Source organism: Protopterus annectens, chromosome 9.part0 (assembly GCF_019279795.1).
Source record: "Protopterus annectens isolate FY-2018-M chromosome 9.part0, PAN1.0, whole genome shotgun sequence".
Classification (NCBI taxonomy): domain Eukaryota; kingdom Metazoa; phylum Chordata; order Ceratodontiformes; family Protopteridae; genus Protopterus; species Protopterus annectens.
The window spans coordinates 1,495,032,098-1,495,044,192 of NC_056743.1; the positions used below are offsets into that span (position 1 = coordinate 1,495,032,098).

Genomic DNA, 12,095 nt, shown 5'->3' on the forward strand with positions numbered 1-12,095 from the left:
AAAAGGAAATTAATGTTTTTTTTTACATACCCTGCCTTCTACTGTGCTGTATATGTAAGGTAAACATTAGCAAATGCAAATAAGCACATTTATGCTGTTTTCAGCATACGAAAGTTCCTTGAGAAGCAAAGATAGATTACTGAGTCAATATATATATGAGAGTCCAAAGAAACTGTTTTGTCTAGGGTTCCTTAGTGATATCCATTTTATTTATACTGGGAGCTCCTGTTTTCTAATGATCGGCTTCTGTTAAGAAAGATGCAACCAAAAAAGTTATTACTGTAAACACTTTTCTGTTCACTAATAGTCTAGTAGTTCTGATTCATGGTTAGTGTTTCATTTTGTAAGACCACACATTTTTGATTTTGAAGTAAAAATGGGGTATTGGTTTCAGGGATTCTCACTGACTTTTGGGTCACTGATGTCAGGAACCCGAGTGCAGCAGCTAGAAAGAAGGCATGGTGACTGATGCTGTGTCAGTGAAGAATAGTCAGCAGCTATAGAAATGGTATGAGGACTGCCAAGCTTACTTCTCAGTGAATCACCCTTATACATAAAGGTGTGGCAGCACTGCATGTCTGCAGTCCTGAAGGATTGTCTCTGTATTGACATTGTAGGCATGCGTAAAGCATTACTCCCTCTAGCAGATTTCTTTCACCATACACTTTCTATAATCGGTGGTGGCTCCTTTGAAAAAATACAAAACCAAAAAAGGCCAGCACTCACTGTAGTCTCTATATAAATCCTTTGAAAAAATGCCCATTACATGTTTTTTTCACCGATTGTTTTGGTTGGGTCCCTGACACTTGCAGCAAGGAGTCAGTGAGAAGAGATGAGGCCAATACTCTTGAATATTAAAATTTGTAACCTTACTAATTTGGACATCACAGTTACAGTAAGAACAAAGGATTCTCTGCAATCTGACTTGTAGATAGTCTGCATTTCTACAGAATTATATAATTATTTTTACATAATGCTTCAGGTGATACTTTGTTGCTCAAGTTTATTACTAATTATTATTTTATATCTGCTTTATGTGTCATATCTGATTTTATTCCAATTATTTTTCCATTACATGAGTGATAAACCTATCTTCTCTGTTTATGGCAGTTGTAAGTGTTACCATGTAATTGCTAAAATTTGACCTTGTTGATGTTTTTTGAGATATGTTTACCTTGTCTTAATACTGCTACACATTTTGTCAGATCCCTGTGTAAATGGAGGTACCTGTCTGGATGGAATCAATGCCTTCCGATGTACCTGCATGCCAGGTTTCACTGGACCCCGCTGTGCTACTGAAATCAATGAGTGCCTGAGTTCTCCATGCCGTAATGGCGGGACTTGTTCCGATTATGTCAATAGCTTTACTTGCACCTGCAAACCAGGCTTCACTGGGATTCACTGTGAGGAAAACATTCCAGACTGTACCGACAGGTCAGTTAAATGTCTTGATCTGAAAACAAAAGAGCTTATTGTCTAGAGTAAAATTAGTTGTTTAGAGTTTTTTTTAATGTTACATAATTATTTAGAAAATATTATTTTATTATAGGCTGAACTGTGCTAATAGCTGATATATCTTTACAAAGTTTCTTCGTGTGTTCATAAAATTAAATTTTCTGCTCTTGACTGCAGAGAAAACAAGTACTGGGATGTGACATGAGTAGACTGCATACAAAATGGCAATGTTATGAAACATTAGGATTACCCATCAAGCCAAACACCGGGTAACAGTTTTCTGGGAAGGTGTTGGCAGGTCCTCATACAAATATATCTGTATTTGATGACCAGGTGTACGTGTATATATTGCATCTGTATTGCATTAAATAATATTACTTTTATTAATGTGTATACATTTGTAATTGTTGTTGTGTTGCATACGTATGTGTATATATTGTTTTAAACAGGGTTATTAATGTGTGTGCGTCTGTGTATGTATGTGTGCATCAAGGACATCTGGTAGAACTGAAGAATGGTAGATATACTCTTCATTTCTTCATTTCAGTTCCTGGTGGATTGAAGAGTAAGATTAAGATTATCCTTCATTTTAATTCTTGAAGTAAAGGATTGAGGAGGGCTGCAACTGTAAGTGAAAGTACTAATACAAGAAAGAGTAAAACAAAGGCAAAGACAAATTACACAAATAGATTTATTATTTTAGTTCTGTTTTTCTTCTCTTTGCTTTTATACCACTTTTATTCTTTATATTTACTAAAAAGTCAAAACTGTAAATATTATTGCTACTTACACCTCTGTATTTGGTCATTTGTGGAAGTCATAGCTTGACAACAGCAGCTGTGCAGACCACCCAAGATGGAGTCCGGGTTTCACTTTTTAGAGTGACTGGCTACTGCTGCAGGTGTAGTAGGAACACTTCCTTTATACTTGAAGCTGTATTTATTCTTTCGGTCATTTGAACTCCTTGATGGAATCTGTAAACCTGGACACTTATGTGGACTAAGGAGTAGTTTCATCCCACTGACCTCAAGTTTGAGAAAATATAAGAAGTTATTCACCAGATAAGGTTGTGGTCAGTCAGTTTTGCCACCTCTTGTTTGGACCTTCCTGCTGTCAGAGTTGTTACACTGGTAGTGAGTAAGTTCTGGTAAGGACTGGATGTGGTGGACCATATTCCTAGGAGACTGAATAAATTATCCCCCCCCCCCCAAAAAAAAGATGGACAGGCATGGAATAAGGCTACCCTAATCAGTTTGATAGTGGTGGCAGCAGCCCTTAAGAAAAAAACTCATAGGAGACCCATGTAGTCCATCTCCCTTATAAGAGTGCTCGGTTTAAATGATTTAGGAAGTGCATTCATGCTGCAGATACATTCTTCTTTTGGACGTTGAATTACCTGGTTCACATGACCTACCTTTTCAACATAGTCGAGCAGAACATACATTAGACAATGTGGACATGTTGCATCATAGAGATCTCAGAAAGAAGTTTGAATGATCGATGGATAAAGTGTCCATGCTCTCCATGACACTGATTCGTAATGTGGCTGATGGAGCTGCATGAGTGGCTACGTATGACATACTGATATGCCATCATGCCTGGCATAAGCACTGTAATCTTGAAGAACTTTAAAGCATCCTTCTCTAATACCCCATAGGACATATCCTGCTTGTATGGATCCAAGTAAAGGACAAGCTCTAGATGAATGAACAGAAGGGGGAGTTCTGGACCATGCTCACTGCTGTGAGTGCTAAATTCTCCATTCCTTAAAGGATCTTTTATGGGAACTTGAAGAGTGCAGATAAGTTATGGTTCAAAAAAGCCCAACAGCAACAATATGAGCAGCAGTCAAGCAGACATTTCCAGAGGATTGGGGGCTTCCTGAATGCTTCCCTCCATCTTCAGCTGTTGCAGGATGAGTGGATAAGGGTGATCATATCCAAAGACTTCAAGATTCCCCTTCTAGTCACTTCCTAGACCACCTTCTCTTTCCCTTTCTGAAGTCCCACCCATTGGAGGCTGCCAAAGTTGAGCCAAAGTCGAGGTTGCAAATGTCTTACCAAAGGAGCCATGCAAAAGGTTCCAGTAGATCAGAAAGTGTTGAGAGTTTATTTAGGATTTATTTTTTGTGCCAGAAAAGATGAAAGATTTTAAGTTTGTCAAATTTAAAAGGCTAGTAAATAAAAAAATAATTCTCGATGGTCATGATGCAGTTGATTGTTGTCTGCAGGAAAGCAACATGATGCTCTCTTTTGACCTCCAGGATAGCTACCTTCAAATGAAAATTGCCATTTTCTTCAGGAATTTCCTAGTGTTCTGAGTGGGAGATGTTCGTTATCAGCTCAGGGCCCTTCTGTTTGGTCTCACTACAGCTCCTGGGATGTTTACTAGATCTATAATGGCAGCTCAGCTAAGACTGTGAGGCAGGGATCAGAATGCTTCTATACATGGGCAACTGGCTGCTAGTTATCCCTACCAAGAAGTCATTCAATTGTGCACATAACTACTTGATGTTGGTGTTCCTGTTCTTGGGTATATCAGTGAATAGCACAAATTTACAGTTGGAGCAGCCTCAAGCCCAAATATCCATCAGCTGCCACATGACCACAGTGATGAGACTAACAAGTCTTTCCTTGGACACTTCTCCTCATTCCACTCAACTGTTCACTGTGTTGTCTGTCTGAATAACTATGGCAGCCTTATTCAAGGTATTGGGGCTGACAGCAGCCTTAATTTGTCTAGTTCTGTTTGCCAGATACCATATGCACATTCTTCAGTGGATATTAAGAGTACAGTGCTATCAAGGATAAGATCCTGTGCCTCTTGTATTTCTCATAATTGCTTTCAGCACCCTTATTAGTGGCTGTGCACATACAACCCATCTCGAGACTGCCATTTTACTCCTTCCTTACTGATGCATCTTGTTTAGGGTAGATGACAAAAGGAATGTCAACAGATCAAGAGGCCTCCTTGCACATCAGTACATTTTAGATAAGTGCAGTCCTCCTTTTGTTGCAGGCACTTCACAGTTGTCATTCACTCCAACAATGTCAGCTTGTGATACACAAACAGATGGAGGATGGGTGAACCATTCATAATGTTTGAAAAGCCACGAGTCTTTGTCACTGAAGTAAACAATGTGGGAGCTTAGTAAAACCCACCAAAGCCAAGTTTGAGGTCAAAATAGCTACCCAAGCCAAAGACAATCACAAGACCTTTTTTAGTTATGTTAGTAATCTCAAAAGCAGCAATTTGTTGAGCTGATTATGAATGATTTACCTACAGTTAACCTGAAGATATAGAGTAACCTACTGGCAGATAAATTTAATTCTAACTTTACCCCTCTCTCTGTCCCTTAAGGTATATCTGAAACTGGCTGGCCTCCAGCTATCACACAAAACTTGGTCCTGTAAGTGCGATCAAAAGCTAAATGGAACTGCATTGATTGGTCCTGACAAGATCCCTGGATCCACCTTACCTAGCACGAAGCACGATTTAGCCACACCCCTAACAACCCTGTTTAGTGTCAGCCTCCATATAGGCTTTTTACCAAGCGAATGGAGAACAGCTGCGGTCATTCCCCTGCATAAGGGAGGACCTTCCACAGACCCATAAGTCTGACGAGCCTCATATGCAAAGCCATGGAAAGTCTTATTCTGGAACTAATCAGTCAGGATATAGGGAACTTCCAAACATTTGACCCATCTCAGTTTGGATTAGTCAAGGGCAGGCCATGCTTATTTATGCTGGTGGGCTTTTTTTTTTTTTTTAAAGGTCACCATAGTAATAGGCAAAACAGTACACACTGCATACCTTGACCTGGCCAAAGCTTTTGACAATCCCTCCACATTCAGCCATAGTAGAGATTCTAAATAAACTGGGAATAAATCCATATTCATCCACTTGGATTGCCAGCTGGCTCACAGATAGGATGCAGGAAAACAAAATGGGGAGGTTACCTACAGAAAGATGCTAATCACAGGTGGTGTCCACCAGGGATCTCAGTTATTCTGTTTAGGGGAAATATAAAATTATTGACCATGGGATGGGTAAGACCAATCTCCATCCAAATGGGATAGGCTAATCTGAGCACAAAAAAGGAAACTAATATGCTTAAAATGGCTTGCAAGGGTAGCTAGCTTATTACTTACCTATGAATGTATGAGGTTATGGGAATAGGAATGGAACATTTCATCTTATCACTTTTGTATAGGCTTAGTTACTACTTCCTGATTTCTAATAAGTAGTCCCTGAGTCAGTCAACAGCAGACATGTCATCTTACCACTATAATGAGCCATGTTGCAACCTGTTTGCATCCCCGAACTGTGCCAAGTGTCTTTTCTCTGATCCCTCCTCAGGGACAGACTCTGTGATTCACTGGTAGTCCATCAGTGGCCTCAGGTCTCCTAAATGCTTTTCCCCTGTGCCCCTTGATCTTAAAATTGTAGAAAGCCAAATTTTGCAAGGCCAGTTTCATTCTCATTGCCACTTCAGGTTCCAACAACTGTGGTTCCCACTTCTTTGGCCTTTTTTCTGGTGAAGCCCCTTCTCTTCAAACATTACAAAGGTCTGTTAATTCGCTCATCCAGCAAGCATCATTTGGACCTTCAGGCCTTTCAGATTCCATTAATGGTCAAGGAACCAACACACCCATCCAGGATGGTCCAGATCCTTAAGGCAGTAGCAGCTGAAGACTGTGTCATGGCATTTAAGAGGACAAAGTGGATCATAAAACAGTGTGATAAGTCCATGAAGCTCAAGATGGCTAGATTTGGGGGGTGAGAGTGGGAGTTTAAAAATGAAAGCTTGTTGGATGCTGAGTTGAATAATGCCTGGGGCTTAGCAGTCCTGGCATTGAAATGGAAAGCTGTGGATAATGAATTTATAAAATTATGGTAAGTATGTTTTTTTCTTTCTATGCTGTCCAAAGTTATACTACTTCTGTCTTCATGAAATTGTACATTTCAGCTGTTGCAACATGCATCCCTCTTGGACCTTTGTCCATTACTGCCACAGTAAAAGTTGGCTGAAGTGGAGGTTGCATTTAAAACCCTTAAAAACAGTGCTTCTGTCATGGGATCTAAATTTTGTTGTAGAGAAACTAGCTGTAGCTCCATTTAAATAAGCTAATTGGTGATATTAAAGTTTGTTTTTGTGGCAGTCACCTCAGCTAGACTGTCTGCATTCATCATATGTATGGAACCCTATGCAGTGTTCCGTATGAATGCAAAGTTTCATAAGACCAACCCTTTGTCCATGCCCATAGTAATATCTGAAGTTGCACTCAGTTCAGCCATAGAACCGCTTGTTGTTTTACCTCAAACCACAAAACACAGAAGGATATAACACTTGATCTGAAGTAGTTGACTCAATTCATTCTGCACATATGAGTATACGGATCCAATTCGGATCCAAGCCGGCAAAACTTTTTAAGTGTCAGCTCTGAGCTCCAAGCTCCTCCCCTACCTATATAACATCACTTCCTCCTATCTAGCCCCAGATCTCGTTTGCCGCTCTATGAGTCAGCATCGTGGTCTCTGAGCTCCTAGCTAGTTGGTAAGGTTTTTGTTCCTTTGTTTCTAATTGCTGAGTGTGAATACCTTCCCTTTTTCCTCCCTTACATCGCGTTTGGTCGTCGTGTTAGTTTAAAAAAAAAAAAAAAAAAAATTATATATATATATATATATATAGTTATTAATCTAAGTGTTTGTGTATTATTGTGTTACTGTTTCCCGCCTAGGCCCAATCCCTGCTAAGTGTGTGTGTGTGTGGGCCCTAGGGCTTTTTCTGTCTTTTACTATGGTTGAACAGCCTAAAGTTCTCTTTAAAAAGTGCACAGAGTATGGTCATAAGCTTTCTCCAGCCGATGGCCACACTTTGTGTGTTCTGTGTTTAGGGGTCACCCATCTGTTGGCATTCTGCGACATTTGTTCAGGTTTTAACCCTAGGGCGTTGAAGGATCGTCGGGCTAATCTTGTGGCTAAAGGTCTGCTACCAGCTTCTGCCCTGGAGTCTGCCTCAGTTTCCTCCCCAGCTGGTGACTCTGTGCAGGCAGGGACTCAACCTCCCGCCAGGCCTGCTTCCTTGGAGTCATCTCACAGAGATAGAGACAAGAGAGAGAAGGAGAGGTGCCATAAAGAGAGGGACAGGCCCAGAAAAAGGTCTTCGGACAGGGAGTCCTTCTCCAGCCCCTCTTCTAAGGTACCCAAGTCTCGTTCTCCTCGGCTCCGCTCTCCCTGTTTCTCGCTGGAGCCAACAGAGCCATCGGAGCTGAGGCACTCCCCTCTGATCTGACCCAGACCCGAGTTGGTCGCTTCCTCCAGGTCGATTCAGAGTGTATCCGAACTTGATATGGACAGGATTATGAGGAGGTTCATCCAGAACCAGATTCAGATGGGGGTCTTACCAGGGCCCTCTCCCATTGGTGAGGGCCCTCCTTCTACTATGTTCCACCCTATTGCTCCTTCCCTGATCTGACCCGATGCTTCGTGGTTCTCGGATCTGAGACCTTTCGGAGCTGTGGGGTCAGCGCCAATGGTTTTCGTTTCCTCGACGCTGGCCGTCACCTTGAGTTCCTCTGATCCATTCTCGGATCCAGGGGACTCTCGGAGCCGTGGTCGGGGAGTTGGACCCAAGGGTCGAGATCTCGCTTATTCGGATCCCACCCTCGGTGCCCGGACTACCCCGCCATCGGCTCTGGTCCCTGCTTTGGTACCGGGGAGAGCCTCTTCCTTCCGTTCTACGGAGGTGTGCTCTCCATCGGCATTCAGAGCAGTGGAAAGGGTCCTCTCCCAGGAGTTGAGACCTCAGCTCACATCCTCGGATCCCACCCAGACCCCTCTGATTTCGGATTCTGCTCCCATGGTCCTGTCTCAGGGGCAGCCTGTGCCAAGGCATCCCCAGGTTGTTCCCCTTAAAGAACCCCCGGAGGCTTACAAATCCTCTCCAGAGATTCACACTGGAGAGGAACCTCGTAAGCGCAAGTGCAAGAGGAGGCACTTGGACTCCCCTGAGTCCATTACCACTGATACGGACTTGGATGAAGGAGAGGGTTCCCCCAGATCACCTACCGAGGACATCTCCACCAAAGAGGAGGTTGGTCAGCCCCCAAACCCTCTGCGGATGAGCCCGTATTCCTGGAGGCCTTTGGCGCAGGCCCGTCTACTTCCTGGGTCTCCCCTCCAGCTGACCCTTTGGTGGACCTCATCACCACTAGGGCATGGAAGGATCCTGACACCGTAGAGCCTATACCCAAAAGGCCAGACAAAATTCTTTCCCTGCCGTCAGGCAGGCAGGCATGGTCCAAGGGAGCCCCGGTAGATGCTTTGGTGGTTGCAGCTGCCACAAAGAAGGAACTGGAACAGGAGAGTTCCTCAGTCCATCCACCAAACAAGGAGTCTAAGTCGATGGATCGTTTTGGGAAGCGCATGTACTCATCAGTGACATTTTCTATCCGTGCGCTGAATTACTTGGCACATGTCATCTGACTGCAGTGAGACCTTATATTGGAGCTAACTGAGTCACCCCTGGAGTCTCTGTCGCAGCAGGACAAGCAGTCCTTTACCACGAAGATGACTACACTGAAGTCCGTGATTAATACCTCTATGCGTCTCCTCTCTCATGCCACGGAGGGAGCTGCTAGTGCTGCTGGTACAGGCTTTGCCTTGAGGCGACACGCCTGGATCAGGCTGTGTCAGTTTGGGACCCCTTTAAGGCGTCTTTCATCAACGCCCCATTCGATGGATCATCCCTCTTTGGGAAGACTGTACGTGACTCACTAACCCAGAGTGAGAAGGACAGAAAGACTTTGTCAGCCATCGGAATCCGCTTCTCTAACCCCCAGAGGTCCTATTCCAGTAACCAAAAGGGGAAAAAGAAGATGTGGTTCCATAAATTGCAGTCCTTTTGTGACACTCAGGAATATTCGTCCCCCAGAGGCAGAGGGGGACAGGACCGATGCCGTCCTAGAGGCAGAGAGGGTCCCAGAAACTTCGGGTCTAGGGAACCTTTTTCCGACAGACCTGCTCAGCAACCCTGAGGAGTTGCCCAGCTGCTGTACTCTGGAGGCAGTCGGGGGAAGATTTTCCTTACATCCAGTGGCATGGGAGTCCATTACTACAGACCGCTGGGTGTTAAAAATCATATCCAGAGGATATTCTGTCCCTTTCATTTCACACCCCATAACTCCAGCTCACCTTCCAGATGTTCCATCCGCTCACAGGGAGGCTGCAGCTTTAGAGATTTCGAAGCTGCTACAAAAACGAGCCATCGAGCCGGTCCCCCCAGATCAATCCGGATCAGGCATCTACTCCAGGTTCTTTTTAGTGCCAAAGAAGATGGGGGGCCTCAGGCCCATTCTGGACCTGTCTATCCTCAACCTGTTGGTAGAGAAACAAAAATTCCGGATGGTCACTCTACAGTCCATTCTACTATTTCTGAGAGAATGCGACTGGATGTGCTCGTTAGACCCCCAGGACGCTTACTATCACATCAAGGTCCACAGAAGCTCCAGGAGGTTTCAGTCACTTTCAATTCAGAGCCCTACCCTTTGGTCTCACCACAGCCCCCAGGATGTTCACCAAGGTTATGGCGGTCGTAGTGGCTCACCTGAGACTTCAGGGCATTCAGGTGTTCCCCTACCTAGACGACTGGCTCTTCGCTGCATCCGCCAAATGTCTCTTGTGTCAGGCCCTACGCTACTTCCTCGGTCTGGCTCACAAGTTAGGCATCATGATCAACCTCAACAAGTCACACCTGAATCCGGTTCAGATCATAGACTTCATCGGGGCACAGTTGGATTCGATTCAGTCAAAGATTTTTCTCACCCCGGAAAGGATAGGAAATCTCAGACTCCATGTATCAGCGATATTGGAGCACTCTGTAATCACAGCAGCAGATGTTCTCAGGGCCCTAGGTTTGCTGGCAGCCACAATCTCTATCCTCCCTCTTGCACGTCTTCACATGAGAGTCCTTCAGTGGACTCTGGCAGTTCAATGGTCCTGGCTAGACCTTCCGATGAGTTTCCACATCCGAATCAATCAGACATGCAGAACGTCACTCCAGTGGTGGCTTCAGTCAGCGGACATTTTTGCGGGGTGCAGCTTCCTAGCCCTTCCAGCTCAAGCCACGGTGACCATGGACGCTTCCCAGCTCAGGTGGGGGGGTCACTTCCTGGGAAGAACGATCCAAGGCACGTGGTCCCCTTCAGAGACCAAGCTATACATCACTGTCCTGGAAATGAGGGCAGTGCTTTTAGCGTTGAGAGCCTTCCATCCTGTCCTACCTCCAGGAATGGTAGCCATTCAGTCAGACAACATGCCTGTAGTCTGGTATATAAACAAACAGGGAGGGACCCGATCCTACCCCCTTTGTCACGAGGCCATGAGGGTTTGGGAGTGGGCCATATCCACCAGCCGGTTTCTCATAGCAACGCATATCCTGGGACGCTCCAACATTCTAGCGGACAGTCTCAGCAGAGCAATTCTTCTTCCTTACGAGTGGTTTCTGAAACAATCAGTGGTAGAGAAGATCTTCCGTGTTTGGGGTCAACCTTGCTGCGATCTCTTCGCATCTCCTTCCAGCGTGAAGTGCAGCAACTTCTTCGCTCTGATCCCCTCTCCAGGGGATGTCCCCAGGGATGCTCTAGTCCATGCTTGGCCTCCTGGGCTACTGTATGCTTATCCCCCATTACCTCTCATTCCGAAGTTCCTACAGAGAGCTTGCTGGCTGCAGTGCAAAGTCATTCTCATAGCTCCCTTCTGGCCGCACCAAGTGTGGTTTCCCTTCCTATGGTCTCACCTGTTGGCTCCTCCATGGACTCTAGATCCATGCCCGGATCTAATTTCTCACCCATCGGGCTTGCCCTTGCCCAACCTGGACAGTCTCAAGCTGACGGCTTAGCTGCTCCAGTTCCCATGATCATCAGGACTCCCGGACTTACGTCCCCGTTAAGAATATTCTGGTAGCTTCTCTTAAAGCCTCCACTAGAAAACTTTACAATAGCAAATGGAGACATTTTTGTGTTTGGGCCTCTCAGCGCAATCAGAACCTGTTTACCTCCCCTGTTCCGGTCATATTGGATTTTTTGGCAGATCTTTTTCGGTCAGGCACAAGTGCTTCCACCATCAAGGTTCAACTGGCTGCCATCTCCAATTTTCATGTAGGTGAAAATAAGGTCGCTCTGGCTTCTGCCAAACTGTGTAAAGCCTTCCTGAAGGGCATTTTTGTATTGCAACCACCAGTTACAGAAACAGTGCCCCCCTGGGATTTGACTTTGGTCATTCAGGCCTTGACTTCTCCCCCTTTCGAGCAAGCCGGTTCTGTTCTGATGAAGTTTTTGTCGTGGAAGACAGCATTCTTGGTCGCCATCACTTTAGCTAAAAGAGTTTCATAGTTGCAGGCCTTATCCTCCTTGCCTTCCTATTTGGTTTTCCACAAGGATAGGGTTTCGCTGCGTACAATCCCTTCTTTTCTTCCCAAAGTGTCTTCAGCAGCCAATATTAATCAATCTATAAATTTGCCAGTCTTCTTCCCAAATTTTCAGAATAGAGGTGAACGTAAGCTTCATTTATTGGATGTCCATAGACAGCTTCGTTTTTACCTCCATAGGACTAAACCCTTTCGGAAGTCGGATCAATTG

At 44.7% G+C, this 12,095-nt stretch overlaps 1 protein-coding gene across 2 annotated transcripts in view; it reads left to right on the forward strand.

The window, feature by feature from the left end:
- NOTCH3 (notch receptor 3) overlaps positions 1-12,095 on the forward strand; it is a 798,092-nt gene that overhangs the window by 597,613 nt on the left and 188,384 nt on the right. For both annotated transcript variants that reach the window (XM_044084438.1, XM_044084439.1), the window contains one exon: positions 1,206-1,434. In XM_044084438.1, coding sequence (XP_043940373.1) covers positions 1,206-1,434 — 229 coding nt within the window. The remainder of the gene's footprint in view (positions 1-1,205; positions 1,435-12,095) is intronic.